At 36.0% G+C, this 19,110-nt stretch overlaps 1 protein-coding gene and 1 long non-coding RNA gene across 11 annotated transcripts in view; one reads left to right on the top strand and one right to left on the bottom strand.

Moving 5' to 3' along the window:
• Window positions 1-19,040, bottom strand: part of LOC105255188 (muscle M-line assembly protein unc-89) — a 31,103-nt gene extending 12,063 nt beyond the window's left edge. For 4 of the 10 annotated variants that reach the window (XR_003123512.1, XR_003123511.1, XM_020028752.2 and 1 more), the window contains exons 1-37: window positions 18,794-19,040; window positions 18,516-18,708; window positions 18,304-18,417; window positions 18,044-18,218; window positions 17,778-17,878; window positions 17,495-17,704; window positions 17,231-17,416; window positions 17,058-17,172; window positions 16,740-16,981; window positions 16,533-16,655; window positions 16,251-16,442; window positions 15,891-16,099; window positions 14,063-14,495; window positions 13,763-13,938; window positions 13,479-13,656; window positions 13,104-13,329; window positions 12,777-13,024; window positions 8,051-8,173; window positions 7,760-7,938; window positions 7,431-7,678; window positions 7,084-7,340; window positions 6,699-6,890; window positions 6,398-6,580; window positions 5,558-6,163; window positions 5,263-5,439; window positions 4,863-5,046; window positions 4,661-4,788; window positions 4,120-4,569; window positions 3,692-4,058; window positions 3,191-3,618; window positions 2,701-3,112; window positions 2,326-2,628; window positions 2,077-2,243; window positions 1,734-2,018; window positions 1,480-1,660; window positions 1,196-1,410; window positions 824-1,108 (exon numbers count right to left, since the gene is read on the bottom strand). Coding sequence is in view for 7 of the 10 variants with exons in the window: in XM_020028752.2 (XP_019884311.1) it covers window positions 824-1,108; window positions 1,196-1,410; window positions 1,480-1,660; window positions 1,734-2,018; window positions 2,077-2,243; window positions 2,326-2,628; window positions 2,701-3,112; window positions 3,191-3,618; window positions 3,692-4,058; window positions 4,120-4,569; window positions 4,661-4,788; window positions 4,863-5,046; window positions 5,263-5,439; window positions 5,558-6,163; window positions 6,398-6,580; window positions 6,699-6,890; window positions 7,084-7,340; window positions 7,431-7,678; window positions 7,760-7,938; window positions 8,051-8,173; window positions 12,777-13,024; window positions 13,104-13,329; window positions 13,479-13,656; window positions 13,763-13,938; window positions 14,063-14,495; window positions 15,891-16,099; window positions 16,251-16,442; window positions 16,533-16,655; window positions 16,740-16,981; window positions 17,058-17,172; window positions 17,231-17,416; window positions 17,495-17,704; window positions 17,778-17,878; window positions 18,044-18,218; window positions 18,304-18,417; window positions 18,516-18,708; window positions 18,794-18,978 (8,676 nt within the window). In the remaining 3 variants the exon portion in view is untranslated. Of the gene's footprint in view, window positions 1-823; window positions 1,109-1,195; window positions 1,411-1,479; window positions 1,661-1,733; window positions 2,019-2,076; window positions 2,244-2,325; window positions 2,629-2,700; window positions 3,113-3,190; window positions 3,619-3,691; window positions 4,059-4,119; window positions 4,570-4,660; window positions 4,789-4,862; window positions 5,047-5,262; window positions 5,440-5,557; window positions 6,164-6,397; window positions 6,581-6,698; window positions 6,891-7,083; window positions 7,341-7,430; window positions 7,679-7,759; window positions 7,939-8,050; window positions 8,174-12,776; window positions 13,025-13,103; window positions 13,330-13,478; window positions 13,657-13,762; window positions 13,939-14,062; window positions 14,496-15,500; window positions 15,563-15,890; window positions 16,100-16,250; window positions 16,443-16,532; window positions 16,656-16,739; window positions 16,982-17,057; window positions 17,173-17,230; window positions 17,417-17,494; window positions 17,705-17,777; window positions 17,879-18,043; window positions 18,219-18,303; window positions 18,418-18,515; window positions 18,709-18,793 lie in introns of those variants that run through there. The other 6 variants (XR_002192736.2, XM_011264317.3, XM_020028751.2 and 3 more) reach the window with 5 other exon arrangements.
• LOC105255189 lies at window positions 14,410-15,677 on the top strand. Its single transcript, XR_889509.2, has 3 exons — window positions 14,410-14,579; window positions 15,296-15,402; window positions 15,516-15,677. It is a non-coding gene; the product is annotated as an uncharacterized LOC105255189 (long non-coding RNA).
• Window positions 19,041-19,110: the final 70 nt, after the last annotated feature.

Raw genomic sequence — 19,110 nt, forward strand, 5'->3', positions numbered from 1 at the left:
GGCATAATGAATAAGTGCGCGCAAGAACAAATTTCCACGTCCTCGCTATATTCGACAATTTACAATTTTTTTTCATGGGGCGACTGAATGCTGGCAAAGTTCATGGTACCTGACAAGATCACGGCGCTTCGCACCGCGTCGAAAGTTCCACCTTACGCTTCGTGGCGCGACTGCAATCGTGGCTTTGAGATATATATTGTTCACGTTTAAATATAACTCGTCGGGGGTAGCGAAATTATTCTTACTCCGTCCTGACAGGCTGGCCAACCTCTTACATCTAGATTGTTTACACGGTCCATGCAAATTTCAAATGACTACCATTTCAGGAGTCGCGTGTCAAATGATTTCTCTTACTCACGTTTATTGTACGAGGTCTGGAGTAAGTTTACACGCAATATAAATACGAATTTGTTAAATTTATTTATATATTAATGTTATGTGTTTTGATATCACTTACGTTATTAACAATCTGTCTCGATTATAATTACAGAAAAATCAATTGATCTTATGAAATCTGATAAAATTCTATTCTAATGTCTCATTATTATCTGTACATTTATAAAAGTAATTACAAAGTGTGTTGTTATGTCAAAAAATCAGACATATAATAATATATAATAATGCTTGTAAATTTGTAATTTTTAGATTAACAGATTATGCTCTGTAATTTTTCTTACCCATCTGTCTTAAAAAAAATTTGTAATATAACTGATTAATCAAAATGTACAGATATTTTTGTTGCATGTGAAATTTTTTCGATAAGTTCAATAAGAAATGGTATTTTTGAGGAAAAAATATTTTATCGTATATAAGATTTATATACCTTGGGAGAAGGTTTACCGATGACGATGCATTCAAATTTTGTCGAGATGCCTTCGGGTATTCTTCGGTCTTCGAATACTTCTTTGAACGCCGGTCGAATCAATTTTTCTTCCATTTGAATAAACTCTTCGTTTCTTTTAAAATCACCGAGCGTTTTCACAACCAGCCTGGCGAAAGCTTTCGCTTCGCCATGTATATTTATGGCTTTTGCCACATAATTGCCTTTATCTTCCGGTATCGTTGACAAAATTTTCAAAAGCCCTGTTCCATCTTCCTTTTTCTCAATCTGCGACAATTATATACATATTATATTTATTGATTAAACGCACGTTAAATATAAAATATTGTGCGATCTATCCCGAATAATACTCGCCAGAATTCTTTCGCTATGAGTGACTTCACCGTCGTCCGAATACCATCTCAGATCAGGTTTAGGTTCTCCAGTCACGGCACATTCGAAAATAGCATCTTCACCCTCAGCCACAAGCAAATCTGTCGGAAGTCTGGCGAACTTTGGCGCGGAACCTTCAACGAGGACTTTTTCCTTTTCTTGTACTCGATCGATTACATCCGCGATGTGAGATGTAGCTGTAAATAAAAATAAAAATATTTATATAAAATAAATTAAACTTCTAATTATTTTAAAAGAGTACGTACGTGTAACTGTTAATGTACACTGACTAGAAGCTTCACCGCCAGTATTGATGGCGACTACTTTGTATACTCCAGCGTCATCCAGAAAAGCTTCATGAATAACTAGCGAGCATCTGTCACCTTGGAAGAGTAGCTGAAAGTCTGACGACTCCTTCACGGGTTGTTCATCGTGATACCATATCACCTGCAAGATAATTGAATTGATTGAAAAAGAATTAAATTGCCAGATGATTAATTTTGCGAGTAAACAAGTTTACCTCTGGTTCAGGCTGACCTATAATCACACAATCTAATCTAGCCGATCGTCCCTCTTGTATCTTGAGATCCTGCAGAGGTAATTGAATTTTCGGAATTATCAGTTCCGTATCGCTGCAAATGATATCGGACTCGCTGGTTTCGTGAAGCAAACGTCCTTTTACGGAAACGATGCAAGACGCGGTAGCCTCTCCGACCTCGTTCTTGGCAATCACCGTGTAACACCCGGCATCCTTTAGAAATGCTTCCGTGATGACTAGGCTTGTTCGTGCACCGTCCGTTTGAATCTGAGAAAAAAAGTTAAATAATTTCTGCCAAATCAATGCTTTATATCTTATAATTTACCCTATGATATTTAGTTTCCTCAATCGGTTTTCCGTCATGAGCCCAACTTAATTCGGGAATTGGTTCTCCTTTAGCTTCGCATTCCAATTTTACCCTTTGTCCTGTCCTGACCATAACGTTTGATAACGGTGTCACAAAATATGGTTTCTTGGTGGAAATTTGCGCGGCTGAAATCAATGTCTATAAATAACAAGAAAAACGCGCAATTCTCTCTTTCTCTTTCTTAATAAAACAAAGTGATAATCTTACGTTCTACGTCTAAAGAAGCAGTAGTAGACGACTGCCCCCATCTATTCGTTGCTTTACAGGTATACAAGGCTTTATCCTCCAAGAAAATTTCATCAAACTTCAAAACAGCTTCCCCATTATTAAAAGTGATGACGTAATCCGGAGAATTATCAATGTTGGTGTCGTTCTTATACCATTGCACTGTCGGAAGAGGATTTCCCTCAACGGTGCATTCTAATCTATGTGAATTTCCCTCTCTCGCAGAAGAGGGTAACAATTCTTTCACGAAAACGGGAGCGCTCGGTTGCTCTTCAGTGATAGTTTCTAAAATTGAGAATTTTAAATTATTAGTACATATCGAATAAAACAATATACATCTGGAACAGTAAATCAAACCTATGACAGTGAGAGTGGCTGATGTTTCGACAGAGTCGCGAATATTAAATGCGCGGCAAGTGTATCTTGCAGAATCCTCAGCGAATGTCTCTTCTATTTTCAAAGTACAAATGCCGTCCGTATAAGTCGTTACGTAGTCTGGATTATTCAAAATCGATATTCCGTCTTTGTACCAGACTATTTCTGGCGTCGGTTGGCCAATCAAGCGACACTCGAAACTGAATTCCTTGCCTTCTTGAATCGTCGCATCGCTTAAAGGAACTGTGAATTCTGGAGCCAATGAAACTATTTTGTCTGCTTCTGCGTCTTCAACGTGATCGCGCATTTCAGTGGGATGTGTTTCCTCGGACACAAGATTTCTCGACGGACTAGCTTCCTTTTGAATAATCGGAACATTTTTCTCGATTTCCATCTATTAATGAATGAATTTAATGAATAGAGATTACGATAAAAAATTTTTATAATAATCAAAATGCACCGTTCGCGATACCTTTTGAAGAATGTGAATCTCTTTGGTTGTCATGGCGGAAGTAATGGTTTCTTCAACTACTGTCTCATCGGTTTGAGCAGAGACAGAATGAGAGACAGTTGGAGGAGCAACTTTTCGAGCTTCCTCCTCTTTCAACTTTCGCGCTTCTGTTGCAGCTTTGTCCAAGGTCTCAGCGGCAAGCTGTTCCGCAAGTTTCCTCGCATTTTCAGCTTCCATTCTGGCAGCTTCCGCCGCGGCCATCTCTATTTTAGCAGCCTCTAATTTCTTGTCAGCTTCCAGTTTCTCGATGCGCAGCCTCTCCCGCAGGTCCTCGGCGTTTTGCAAATTTTGACTCAAAGTGCGCAGTTCGGAGGAAACGACTGCAAAAGAATCCAACATTTGCCGATTTTCTACAACCACTTCGTTGAATTGCGGGAGCCTGTCGGTACCTAAAACATTATGTTGCAAAGAAATTTCTGCATAGTAATATTTTCTTTTGTTTGTAAGTGTAATGTTACTTACCGAAAATTATCGTCGATAATCGTTTGAGCTCTTCGATCCTCTTATCTTGCTGTTCTTCGCCCGGTTTTATATAAGCGTCGATCTCTTGCATCAAACTTGTGATTTCTTCAGACGCTTTTATCGTTGTTGCCTTACGTGCAACGATTACCAAGAGTTTGCTGCCTTCTCTAAACCATTGCTTTGCTTCTTCCAAAAGTACGAAATATTCGATACTTAAATTTATTCGCTTCTTGGTATTTTTAATGCATTCTCTCAAATGGTACCATCTGTTTTGCAGAGATGAAATCTCATCTGTCATTTGTGGCGTTAACGGAAAGATGGTTTCTTCCGTTTTTTTCACAAATGTTTCAATTTTTTCCTCCAAAGTCTAATAATAAAAATGTAAATTAAAATCTATTCAAAAGTTCTGAGAGATTATTTTAACTTACTATTATAGTTTGTTCAAACTGTTCAAAAGCAACCAATGCCGCTCTCGATGCCGACAAATTGTCACCGATTTTTTCATCCACGTTTTTTAATTGTTCATTCAAGTCGCGCAGATCTGAGTTAATCTTTTCGATATCCTCTCTAAAAATGCAAAATCGTCGATGTTTTTCGAGACGATTTGATGTTTCGATTTGAAATGATTCAAACTCGGCGTCCACGGAATCTATTGCGCTTTTGAGTTTTTCGGCATCTTGTGTCGCTGATTCTAATGGTTCCTGCAGTCTAATGGTGTCGATTATTTTTTCAGATGTTGTACGTATTCGTAGCAAAGATTCCGCAATAGACGTTTTCGATATGTTGAATTCGTTTAATGTGCTATCCACATCGATAGGTCTTATAAAACTTAATACACGTTCAATCTCTTGCTTTGCTTGATCAATTTTACGCTCAATCTTAAAAAACAATGAAATATAATTTATATATTAGATATATATGAATAAACTGTGTATGAGATATTTAGTATATTCAAAATCTATTTTTTACCTCCTCGAGATTCTTAAAAATAGAGATTAAAGATTCCAATAATGTTTTGTAATCCTTGACGACAGTATTCATCTTTTCTTGCATTTGTACAAGTCTCTCTGAAATCTGCTCGGTTGTTTTAACTTCATCTATAATTTAATTAATTTCTTAACTAAATAAATCTTGTTAAATGAAATACGTAAAATAAATATATTTTAATTACCTTTTTCGACAAATACTCGAATGCTTTTGATTCTGCTATCCAATTCCTGAAGAGCCGTGTTTAACTCAGATAAAATCTGTCGTTTTACATCCTTCAAATTATCCAAAGTATCGGCTATTCCAGTGGATCGTGTTGTAATCACTGGATACAACGTTGTCTCAAGTTTCGTAATCCACGCTAATGTCTATATAAATTAATAAGTCAATAATAATTAAAATTAGAGAAAAGATTTTCAAGTAATGGAAATACTTTTAATATTATTTTATATTTTTCTCGCGACACGTTTTACTTTATAATTACTAATTGAAAATTGATGTAACGTAAATAAATTTAATACAAATTTAAAGTAGAAACTGTAAAAAAAGAATAATATAAAACTTAATAATAAATTAAAAATTACCTTTATGCTTTCTTCAACTTTTCGCTCACATTCAATTCGTCTCTGTCTCGTAATTTCGATGGTAGTCTGCCATTTTTCCCATGATTCTGTTATAACCAATTGCCGATTCACAAATTTCTCGAAAAGAGTCTGGACACACAGGCAAGCTCGCGATATATCAAGATAAGAGTCATCGATCTATGAAAAAAGAATTTGAATTTTTATATTTCTTCAAAAATCTTTCCGCATCGTTAACGTTAACCATTTTTTAAGTCTCAGAATATTTTATAAGATAGAATATTTTATTTTTACTTACATTGCCGGCTTCACCGAGAAATGCTTTTACACGATCATCCAATTTCTTGTAAAGAGGTTCAAGAGATTTCCATTTTCTTTCCAGCTCATTGATTTTGGTCTCATCTAATGTATCACACTTTTTCAATTCGTTATCGATATAATCCATTTCATTGGTCAATTCTTCGATAATTTCGTGAAACTGTATATAAATTGTACCCAAATCGATTCTTTTCAACACCGCAATTTTTGTTTTCGTCCATTCGTCCTCAAGATTTTTTATTTTCGATCGCATTTCATATTTCTGAGACTCGTCCAGGCGTTCTATGATTGGAAGAATCTCCAATTCTAAATGATCCACTTCCTCACTCTTATTCTCAAGATCGCAGAGCAATTGACAATGAACCCGACGAAAATCGCATGCCATTGTCAGATCGCTGCCCATGTCTTGATGCCCTTGCAGAAAGGCTTCAGCGATGCTGGTCAGCCAAGTTCGTAACGCGTCGTGCTTATCCAAGAATGTGGTAAGCATCCTCGAAATTTCCAGGCTTTCCTCTTTATGAGCTGTACACTTTTCCATCAAACAAATCTTGCGATTTTCCAATTCTTCTACAGTATTTTTTATACCCTAAATACGACATACATGTATATTCAATACTATGTCATTCACATCTATTTTTCGATAAAATATATATGGCAAATAATCTGCATTTAATTAATATACGAATTATTGTATCCTCTCAGTAACAATACGACCGTCTTACAAAACCAAAGAGAAACCTCTCACTGGTAGCTTGACTTAATGCACGATAATAAGTACGTAACGATTAATTATCAGCTGTAATTAATCGGTTAATCTGACCTCGGCACCAGGCGCTCCTCTTCCCGTGACATTCAGCAGCGCGTATCCTTCGGACAAGGGCTTTGAAGTCACATCTTCTATCGTAGTCACCGCTTGTGCATGAAAACGCGCAAGTCGCGAGGAGTAAGGAGGATGCTCCGTTGTCATCAACTGAATCTCCAATTGGTCCAGCTTTGTCATAGCCTATGCATATCGCGTGATATCGCGATTAAGTTCAAACTGACTAACGCAATTTAATAAACGTAATGCTACATTGCTTAATTGATTAAATTCTACGCAAATGATAAAAAAAAACACTCACCGATCGTGCAAGTTCGAAAAAGATCATCGCCTTGTTCAACAATGTATTATGCTGATCCAAGTCGTTGACATAATCGGCGGCGACGCTAAGAATCGCGTACGCCTGTTCGGTCGCTTGTTCGCCAGCAAAGTGTCCCGATGACACTAATCGTTCGGTCGATTTAGTTATTTTAATAGCTCTGTCTTGAAATTCCTGGAAAAATTCAACTAATTTTTTTAGTAATGTAATTACTATGATATAATAATATAATTATATAATATAATTACATATGTATGTGTCACAATCACTCATGCAAGATTGAACCTATCTAATTGTATCCTTAGATATTAATTAAACTATTCTTTTTAATTAAACTTTTAATTAAACTATTTTTTTTCGTAAATACCTTTGCTTCGGCTTGCAACTTCTTCAGTTCGAAGAGAAGCAGTTCGGCGCTAGATGCAGAATCACCTAATTGATCGCAGCTGTTCGCTAACGCGGCGATTCTGTCGTTGAGAATTTCCTCGAGATCGCGAAGATCGGTCGCGAGCAACGCGAGAGCGAGGCATTGCTCTAATTGGGTTTTTCTATTGCGGAAAGACGTCTCGATTAGCCGCCGTCTGTCGTGAAGCTCCTCCAGCCACCTTTCAACTCGCAGTACGGCTAACAAAAAGTACGATATTTGTAAATCTTTAATTTACAAAAATCTTTAACTTGCGAAAAAATCAATCCCAGATATTGAAATAAACACACCGTGATTAGCTTCGTCTTTAATCGTATCTGGCCTGGAGTCCAAGGTGCCTTCGTTCGCCAATTCTTTCAGTTCGTCCAACAACATCTTGCCTTCGCGCAACGCGCCCATCAGCGCTTCCAGCATATCTTTGCGAAGATCCTGGATCTTGGATAAAAAACTTTTCACCGCTTCGATCTCGATCGGCAGTAACGTGTCATTACACGCCATTTCCAATGCCTCCATACTCTCTCTACATTCTGTCGCTCGACTAAAAGAAAAGAAATCATTTTTCGAATAATCAATGCAATCCGCACAAATCAGGCACAATTAATTAATTATGTTGCTGTACCATTGAAATAAAACGTTTCGGTCAAGTATCTCCTTTCGACGTTCTAAAAGTTGATTTACATCGCGCCACGCTTGACCCAATGTCTCTGCCATGGCCTTATATACTTCCGCTTTTGATCTCTGGGTCGCGATCAATTGATCAGCCTGCCGTAACAATTCTTCCACCGGGCTCTGCTTGTTCTGTGATCATGTCAAAATTTTTGAACTAACGGGGTGGAGAACTTTAAGCGATCCACTTAATCATATTTTGATGTAATTTTTAAAATGCAGCATAGAAAGTTTAAAACTGTACCCGTAATCGATGTAACACTTGGTCGTGCGCGTTCGAGAGTTCCGTGGCTTCTTTTGCGGAAGCACCGAGTCTCGTTAGTTCTGGTTGTAGCTCGAGTATTTTCAGCTTCAGACATTCGCCACTCTGGACAAACAGTAGTAACAAAATTGGAAATCTTCCGCATGACTATATAAATGACACAATATAATTGTGGATATTCTTAGATATATCGCCTGCTTTCTATTAATTCGTCATTTGCATGATTATAATATTACATTCTTCAATTATATAGCAGAATATTGTATCTAACGCCTAATTAATTATACAAAATGATAAAAGAAAATCTCAAGAAACAGAGCCACGCTATTATATAAAAAAGAGTAATAAATAAATAAAATTCTCAAATAAATTTCAGGATCATCCATAGCAGAAATTAATATATGATTTTCTAAAAATATTGTACAAAATTATTTGTCGTCTTCAGTATCATAAAAAGAGGAAAGAAAGAAGCGACAAGACAGACAGTGTAGACAGAGATCGGCCCCCAGTTCATCGACCTCATGTGGTTGGGCCACAGAAAGGGGCAAGATATGATTCCATTTTCATCTTTGGCACACTGCCGAATATCCACGTTTGGATTGACCAGTTCTCTCTTCTGGTATCGCCATATATCGGTAACACAAAATCGTTTCCTTTTTTTTATCTCGACATTTGTACGAAGATACTGTCTTTTCTGGCCATTTTTTCCAAAGATACTGGAATAGCTGTGACGATAAGAAACGCAATTACTGAACATGTTTAAATATGCGTTTGCTAAAACCGTGTAAAACATTATATTGTCTAATGGATAAATTTAAAAAACGCGACACGTTATTCTCGCAGTCAAAGTGAAAGCGAATCTCATAGCCGGCGGCTCAAATCAAACATGATTCCGTAAAGTCTTGCGTACATAACTGCTGGTATGTCCAAACATGGCCATATTCGGATATTTGAGAGCTGCACACAACTCGATTATAAAATAATAAAAGATTCGACAAAACTTCAAGCAAAGATAAAAATTTTAAGATCGATCGATGCTATGAGAAAAATAATTAAATTAATCTATTATTATTTGTTGATTTTTCTCAAGATATTGATTATTCGCTTGTAGGAGATTATTTACTAATAAATCCGATAAAAAGCAAATTCAGAAGATTCATGATAAAATCTTGAAATATAAAATGTTGACAGATCAAATTCTAGTAGAGATAAAACTGCGCAGAAAAATCTCACGCGTTTAAAGTTCTCGCTTAAAGATCTTTTTCTCCTTTTTCGGATGCAGAAGTCGGAGAGTATCGTTAGATCGTAGGTACGATATATTGGGAAAGGTGCGGTAAAAGGAAGAATCGTGCCGCGAGTCAAGCCGGGCCGGATTGGGCCCGGGCCGCCCCGAGCCGTCTCTCGTATAATACCGGTTTGTTAGATTATACGAGAGTATATGCGCGGATCCTCGCCGTATAAAAGATCTTTTTGGTTCGATATGACCTCACAGACTACTAAGTTTATTTGTTGATTTATCTATTAATCGTCTCGCAGGATTCTCTTTACATAATTCAGTACAATTTAAGCCATGTACATATTGAAAGAGATATTTATCTAAATAATCTCTCATCGAATCGATGTAAAAATTAAACATTTAATTAAAAAGACACTTGGTTTTATCACTTTATATATCCTAATTACTTTCGCTAGAAGGATAATCGAAACAATAAAGAAATTGATCAATTTTAATACCGTGACTTCTCCTCGCTCACTCGGATTGTGCCATCGTGATTTTAAGATCGAGATGGGTGTATCTGATCATGGTGGCGTGTAATGGGAGTTACTGTACCTAGCGGTTAAATTTATCCTTCGTGGAGTTTCGGGAGACTCGTTTTGCTCAGCGGATACCTAAAACGCTTACAGTTTCGAGAGGACTCGGAAATAGCTATAGACCGAAGCAACCGAATCCCGAAATACACCATAGCATTATATACGAGGTATCGCGACGAAAGATTTTATCCTTAATCAAAAATTACATAAACATAGAGACAGCTTGGAGGGGAAATCGTCAAGCAATTTCTCGCATATACTATTTTTAAAATGTAAATTTAAACATGATGAAAGAGAAGAGGCTCACACATAAAAATAGAGAATACAAATTATCGTCGATAAGTCAAGTGACAGCGTGACATTTCCTTACTTGAAGCAGAGCGATTACTACACGCGTTTCTCCGCTTTGCACAGCTATGGTGCTTATAGTGGTAGTTGGAGGGATGGTTCGTTGCGACGTTTCCTCGTTTCTTCGCATCATTATTCCTGAATTCATCTCGTCGGATTCTTCAAGATGCGCGTGTACCTCCATCGAGTCAGGACCGTCCACCATCATCATTAGTAGTCTTATCTCCCGCGCGATACCAAATATTCGGATCTGAACGTCAATCGATTAGGCGACTGCCAATTATGTTTGGATATAATTCTATTATGAAATTATTAACATTTGTGATTGATATATGCTTGATATTGTTATAAATCGAGCTATTAAATCGACGAACGAATTGCTAAGAAATTAAAATAATATTACGCCATACGACGATATCTCTCTCTTTCGTACGGTTTTGACCGGACAGTGATTTCAATGCCTGGTGCTAAATATACACAGTGACGTATATCAATCTAAAACGCGACACAATAAACATCTTGCTCATCGATATTCTCAAAGAGATATAGAGAGAGATTTCACCGATGAAAAATTATATATTTTTCAGTTGGCACGCGATGTGTTATCTTCCCTGACGTTATTTTTGGCACTTGGCCAGAAACGCCAGTAAGAAAATTTCGTGAATATATAACGAGGAGAGCTGTTGTGTAGATTATGTTTATCGTATGACAAATGAACGAACATTACGCAAGACTTTTTTTTAATCTCTTGAGGCTCGACTTTGCTCGATTTTGCAGCGATTTTTTAAAACTGTCAGAGAAATTATATTTCTGACAATCTTGTTAAGATATTTCGATTGTACGAAAAGTAAGAATAATATTTTAAACTATTTATTAATTTACAATTATAATTAATTAATTAAAGAAATTAAAGAAAATCGATTTTAAAAAAATGTAATCTTGCTTATTGAAGTACTCGCGCGTATTTGGACTTTTTGACTCAACATCGATATGTTTATACTTTATATAAATATCTTTATATACGATGACGTCATCTACACGAACGGACAAATGGTAGAATAAAACCGGACTGACTGGTAGCGTTCTTTCGACAACAAGTACATCATGGTGAGAATCACTACTGAAGATGATTTAGAGATGATAAGAGAAAACACTATGCTAAATTTTTTTATATATTTTTGAAAAAATGTTTTAATTTATTAAATTCATTTATATTTTTTATCTTGTATCAGAGGATTATATTTAATTATATTTGCGGATAATTTGATCGACTCTTGTATTCAAGAAACTCTCCAATCATTATTAATATTGTGACATTTGTTCACAATTATATAAATTATCCATTTATAATTTAAAATAATGGAGATATTTGACAAGCTTTTCTTTCAAGTTTTATTTTCTTTAGTTACATAATTTAAGTTAGAAAAAATCTGAAAAAGAGATTTTCTCATTTCTCTCAGTAGATTGCAAAAGTCTTCGACAATGACATTTTAATGAGATATCTTTAAGGTGGCGCACCCCGAGTTACAGAACGACATTCTAGATATACGGAGTCTCTAAACGACTCGCTCCTTTTGGCATAATGTTTACTTGGCAATCACCTAAATCGATTCAAGCGTTCAGGCGGCGTTAATAGCAATAATCGACGACAACAACAGCAGAAACACTCGCGTGACACATGTCACGAGTGTATCACGTCACCAGCCGATCGGTTGCAGTAACCAGCCGAACCAAGACTGAACCGGCATGTCGCGATGCGGCCTCCGGTTAAGCCTCCTCCCGGCCGGCTGCCTCCCGCTCACCTTCGTCGCGCTAGTCGAGCATGATCTAGAGAGCGGATCTGTGCAGCGCCGACCAGCGTCGAATGAAAGTCGAGCGATCGTAAAGGAAAGAAAGTCCAAACGTAACAGACGGTCACCCGGTATATTATCGAATAGGTGTGCCGTCAGAAAAATTTTATTTTTTAATATCGTTTATTTAAAAAAAATAACAAACACACAAGTCATGCGATATATGTCGAGAGCAGAAGAAATTCCTGTAAGAATGTATTAAACTTTGATTTGCAATAGCAAAGCGTAACAAGTGTGGAGTTAATGATGCCGTTTCTTCTTCGTTCCTTTGATCATGCAGATGTAATATGGCATATAATAATCTCGAGACAAATTATGGCCCATGCATGGAATATCTTTTTAGACAAAGTCATTAATTCTGCATCAATAATAATTTACTCAGGAGAGTTTTGATATAAAATCTGCCTTCGTCAAAGCTGCAAATATAATTTTGAGGATTAAGTGAGTAGTCGTAGCTTTATTTAGTGCGATATCAAGCTTATAGAAATATTTAAATAAATGTAAATCACACTAAGCATATGTCAGTAGCTAAATTATGTTTAAGAGATGACAAAAACAGACGAAAAGTTTAGTTGACTAATGATATGACTGTTACTCTCGTGAAATTAACGAGAAAATTTAATCGAGCATTGATGATCGAAATTATGCAAACAATCAAATTTTCCCTGTCGATTATGATATCTTGATCCAAGACTCACCTTCCTCGCTCTTTCGAGAAAATCTTCGCCTTCCAAATTATCCTCCTTCTTCATCGGTGACATGTCGATTCCACTATCCTCGTGATATCGTGAAAGATCCTGCAAGGATGCATCCTCGTACTCTCGCAAATTGGAGCGCGAACTCTCATTCAATGTATGATCTCGGATCTTTGTGAGTTTCGTTGTCATACATTGATCCGATTGAATCTTCTTTGTCGGGCATTTACCGATATATTTCTCAGATTCTTCTATTGAAAAATTAAAAGATAAGCTAATAGATACAATAATAAATTTCTACTATAGGGTTATTAAACTGAAAGTACTGACTGTACTGAGATAAATCAAGATCACGATGAACATCGTCTGTTTTTTCGTGAGATTCCGCTGGTAGCACACGTTCTACATTTTGCAAATTCTTCGCGTCGATATGCTGTCGATGATCTTGCACAATATTAGAAGTTAACTTATAAGAGGCTACTCCTAATCGAATATCATGCGATACGCGTAAAACGGTCGTCTCGGTTACTTCTTTTACAATTTTGCCTGACCTCTCCTATGTAAAAATCATATAATTTATAATATATAAATAATAGATTTCACAATTCAATTTTCGAAATAATCATTTAAATTATAAGCGATCTAATAAACGAAATAAAAATTGATATAAAACAATTTTCTTTCGTCAATCAAATTGTTACGTACGTCAGTAATTTTATCCATCGTTTCAATCTGTGTTGTTGGTTTCATTTCACTCGTAGTGCAGATATTTGGTGTCGCCTCAGTAAATTTTAACACCTGATTTTCATTGTTTGGAGCAGAAAGAGATTCCGCGATAGTTGAAGGTATTTCGGTAGTTGCTACTTTAGACATTTCGGTGGCCCTGTAAATATTCGAATATTTGAGTTAATGAAAGATGAAATTTTCGAATATATAGATCTATGATTTTAATTACAAATTTAAAATAATATTAATATTTGCATAAATACCAAGTAGAATCGAGATTCGTCACGGGTGCCGTTGTAGAAAGATCTTCGCATTCCGGCGAAGTTACAAAAGATTCACTTCTGGAACACGGAGGTGGAGTTATTGAGCATTCAGTCGCCGTTGTATAATACTCCACATTGTATTCTTCTGCCGTACTTTCGCTACGAGGAGTAAGCTCCTACAAAAAAAATATATTTTAAAAATACTATATAATAAATATTTTAATAATACTTTAAAATATTTTTTAAATGAGAGAGACAGGTAGATATCTGTCATATAATCGATATTAAAATTCAACATACCTTGGCACTGGAATCTTTATTCGATGTCTCGACATTCTCTACGAAATGTGAGCTCGGGATGTGAAGTAAACTCTCATCAGACTTTTCCGCCATAGGAGTTAGGGACTTGGCAACCACAGTCGTAGTTTCCGCTGGACGTATTTGACTAATTGAAGACGCAATCGAAACTGTCGCAGCCGATGCCGGTGCGGTTGCAATAGAAGTCGCGCGGATGGGCGTGCCTGATGGCGATATAGCAGATATCGAGAGCAAGGACGAAGCGGAAGACGTCACAGCGGTAGGAATAGATATCGGTCGAGTTCTAGCTCCGGCTTCGCATAGTCTCGCATCCAGTTTTTCCGCGAGACGCGTAACTTCCGCCAATTTCGCCGAGATAGCTTCCACAGCTGTCAGATTACTGCCGAGAATCGAGGTGTCCTCGGCATCGGACATCCTAAGAGAGATGGATATTTATTAGTCGAATCGATATTCTATAAATAGACATGTTTTTCCTGGACCTCTAAAAAAATCCCAGAAGGTTAGCACAATTCCAGTGAGTTTTATGAATTTCCACAAACAGTTTTGCAATCTGTAACATTGTTTTCTTCCAACTTACTCCTATAATTTCCTCGCAATTGTGTGAAACTGCTATTAAGAAATGTTAGAGCAATAAGCTATTTTATTCGCACATCTGTATCAGTTTCGCAACATTTATTTTATTCTCTCCATACGATTAGATGCAATCTAAAATTGGGACCATGATTGAATTGGAAATAGCAAGTTGTTAAGAAAACATTTTGGTGGATTACGTAATTGATAGTTGACAGTGCATCGACAGTACGTCGACACACATGGCCTCCACGATTTGGGACAAAGTTCTAATTTCGTAGATCACGTTTGTTCTACGCAGAATGCGATTGCTACGTAAAATATCAAAAATTTTAAAGATAATTTTTATTCAAAAATTTTATTAAAAAGATTGTATATCTAGCATGTTTATTTTTCTTTTTTCATTATGATTTAAGTATGAAGAAATAATTCTCTGAAGCGATGAATGATTTTTCACGACACAAATTAAAATATTATCGAGGGATTTGCGTTACCAGTCGAGTTTTAGATTATAATATGATCGTGGAACGAAGCCAACGAATTGTGGAACGCAATTCCTCGTTATCCATGAATATATAATAATTTTCAGCATGTCCATTCACACAGTGCTAAAAATGTTAGTAATAATAAAATTTATTGCTAAAGGTTTCTAGATATCTGCCTGTCAATTGGCAATATACGAGCCACATGACTATGTGTCATGACTATGGATTAAAGCAACAGGAGAATAAGGAAGATTAACGAAAATAAAAGTAAGAACATAAAATAAAAGAGATGACAATTAATTTTTAATTAAGCAAAAATCGAACAAACACATTATGAGATCTCAATTATTTTACTACAAACTTACATGTACCGTTCCTAGATTACAGGAGCTATCTCGACGAGAGCCAACCATGGACTGACACACCGTCTCTGTTAAACACGTAGGCGTTCGAGCAAACGTATTACCGGTCTCACTAGTTCTACTTATTTTTTTTATCCCAGTTATAGTTAAAAAAATAAATAAATGCAAAAAAAGTTTAACATAAATTTCTGGATCTTTATTTATATTCTATTACTACACCTCTTCTTTTTCTTTCGGAATTTCTGTATCTGTTTACTTTCTACCATTTTATCTCCCTAGTTTGTCTTTCTAGTTTTATTTTTTAGTTAGATACTTAAATTAAAAGAAGGAGTGTTTTATTAATCATAATTATGCTCATGCGAGGCCGCTCCGTAAGCTCCTCGTCGTACTTACGATTGCTGATAAAGAGGTTCTTTTAATCTTGTTTTGAGGAGACGACCCAGTCTCACCATCCGGCCAACCTCCAATAAAAGTTTCTCTCGATTATCAAGAATATCTCTTATGTCTGTTCTGATACGCGATTTTGCTACTGCATCCTCGTCTTTTGTAGCACGATATAAGGTCGTCACCGTTTCCACCAAGTTTTGCAATCTGGCACAGTGCTTTAAATAGATTGAAGAGAAAGTTTATGGAAGATACATAGCTGACATACATGATATGCAAAATGATGATCTTTTTTGTCCTAGTAAAGTAGTGCAAGTACTACTTTCAGAGATTTGCATATTTATTTAATATTAATTCACGTTCGCATACATCTTCAACGTTCCTGTGAAAGACAGCGCATACTCGCAATCTGGTTAACTGTTCCTGGCTAACGGATCGAAATTGCCGCCAAGCTTGTCGCAATCTCGAGAAGATACCAGCGTTGCTCTCTAAAGATATTCTGCATGATAATCTTAATACGCGCGCGCCATTTACCAACTGACCACCGTATTCATAAGTCCCCTGTAAATATTCATTTTGATTGCATTCAACAATTTTGCATAAAACGGAAGAGTCTTTGCTTCATTTTATCGGACTAATCGTGTACTTTACCTTTGCAGTTTCCTGGAAGGATTGGTGTTCCTCTTTTTGCGATTGTATTTCCTTTGTATTACATCCAACTTCCATATGATTCCGAAGTAGTACGTCAAATAGATCCTTCAACCATTCAACAGCCTGAAAAATGCGTAATTTTCATATCAGATTCTTTTATAGTTTAAAAAAAAATTTTTTTAACCTTAGATCTTATTTCATACTCACCTGTTCGGCATCGCTCTCGTACATGTGTATCAAGGCAACTTGTTTCAACGATAGCTTTTGCAATTCCACGCTATCGTTAAAGATATTTTTCCTCGCGTTTGTTGCGTCTAATATATCTTTTACGTTTATGATATCTTCGTTGTAATTCACGTAAACTTCTCGTCCAAGCGCATCCTTCACCGGCATAGAGAGAATATCCGACAATTTCTCGCCTTCCTTTACGAGTTCGCGCTCTAAATTGTCTGGAGAATTATTCAAGCATGTTGAATATAAAGTTTAAAATATTAATATCTGATGAATCGTGTCTCTTGTTTTTACCTAAAACTGTTTGACTTTTCTCCAATGTTAAAAGCTTAACACTCGCCTGAGAGAAATTATAATTCCTGCTGCCCATGACTAACTTTTCAAACACTTCACTCGTTCTATCAAAGTACTGTAAGCAACAAGTTATAAAGAAACGTTTTTTAATTATTCGATCATTTATTTCTTACCTCAGAGACAAGCCTGAAAAATCTCTGCGAAGTAATCAATACATTTCTACGTCTTTCGAGTCGTGAAGCAAAACTACGACAAACAAAGTCCATGAAATCTCTCTGAGATTTTAAGTCTTCGGGTAGTCTGCTTTTTGGGAGACTATCAATTTTATGGAGCAATTCCGCGTATCGTCCATAAGTTTCCTGTAAATATATATTATAATTATTTTCTATTACCACAATTTTCTACAATAAAATAAAAAATAGTAAGGTTTTGTTTACCCGACATTGAAGCTCAAGCTTTTCATGCTGTCTTCGCAGTTCCTCGGAAGAAGAAACATCGAAACCGACCTGACAGCAAGAGTTTAGCATCATATCCGCTGGACCCAGGATCCAATCGGTGACACTCGATACACCCTGCTCGAGATCTTCGATGATTCTGGCAGTATCTAAATTTCGTTCCATTTCTATCCACGAATTTTCAATGTCCATCTAAAAATATAAAATGCTAAATTAATTAAAAAAAACAGATTTGAATAAATAAGTCTTAAATGCACTTAATTACCTGTTTTAATTCGATAGCATCGAGCAGTTTATGAATTTCTTTAATCATGTCCAAAGCATCTTTGGAAGATTCTCTGCTCATAGAACTGACTAGGTTTCTACCTAACATGCATATATAAAATTTATTTAATTTTGCTACAATTTTTACATAAGAAATTATCTCGTTCAAAACAAAAATTATTAAACTGTTATTAATATATATCCTTATTACTTCATATTCAAATATAATTCTAATTTTAAAAAATCTAAGAAAGATAATATGTAGACCTGATTGAAGTATGTGACGTGCCATTGATAACAATTCTGTACCGATCTCCCAATAAGATTCTATATCGTCGTCTGATTGCGTCATACGAATACCATCAAGAGTATTCAATCTTTGATGTAAATTTGTCATCTTCGATATTAGTTCTAACGCGTCTCTCGAATAATCTTCTATTTTCTATCAAATCAAAATATCAAAAAATTTACATATCACCCGTATTTTTATAATTTATATTAATTTATGATAAAAATATTTAATTTACCATACGTTTCTTAATCCATTCTACGTGATTGTATGCCTTGTTACCTGCCAACTCGTACGGTAATTGAGAAAAGTCGATATAAACGTGCAATCTCGTTAGAGTAACGTATATTGGCTAGAACGTAAATTAGTGAGAAGATAAATATAAATTTTCGATTATTTTTTTATGTAATAAAGTTGCGATAAATTTGTCAGATTCATTCATTCACTAACTTCTCCCTCCTTATGCGACTTGGTACAACTATCAACGCGTTTGTCCCAGAAGCCATCGGGACGTACCACGATCACGGAAACGGCTGTTGATCCTGCGAGATTCGTGGATAGCCTAATACAGGATCTAGCTACGCGCCATGCACCACGACGCGCGTCCACGATTAAAGCCAAACCCTTTTCTTTCGTTTCTTCGCTAATTAATAAAAAAAAATATCATACGTAAACTAATAATAATATACATCTATATTTATACAAATGTACAGCGAGATATTCTATACCTGAAAATCGATATAAAATATAAAATGAGAGATTCTAGTTTCGGTTTTGTTGTTGGGTCAAGTTCTGGAGGAACACTAATTACTATTAAAGGCCGTTCGTCACGATCACGACCGCCTGGAATATATGCGAGCTTCGATTCTAGAGCCTCCAGGATGTCTGTCGCTTTCAGATTTTTCATAGACATCTCTATAATTACTTGTAAAAGAAAATCATTTCAATAGTTTTCTATGGATATTCGCGATCGATCTGAAAAAGATTTGTCGACAATATATACGTGTATAAATTTCATAATTATTTCATTAAATATTTCATTATT

This window comes from Camponotus floridanus, unplaced genomic scaffold (genome assembly GCF_003227725.1).
Source record: "Camponotus floridanus strain SB8 unplaced genomic scaffold, Cflo_v7.5 scaffold65, whole genome shotgun sequence".
Taxonomy (NCBI): Eukaryota; Metazoa; Arthropoda; class Insecta; order Hymenoptera; family Formicidae; genus Camponotus; species Camponotus floridanus.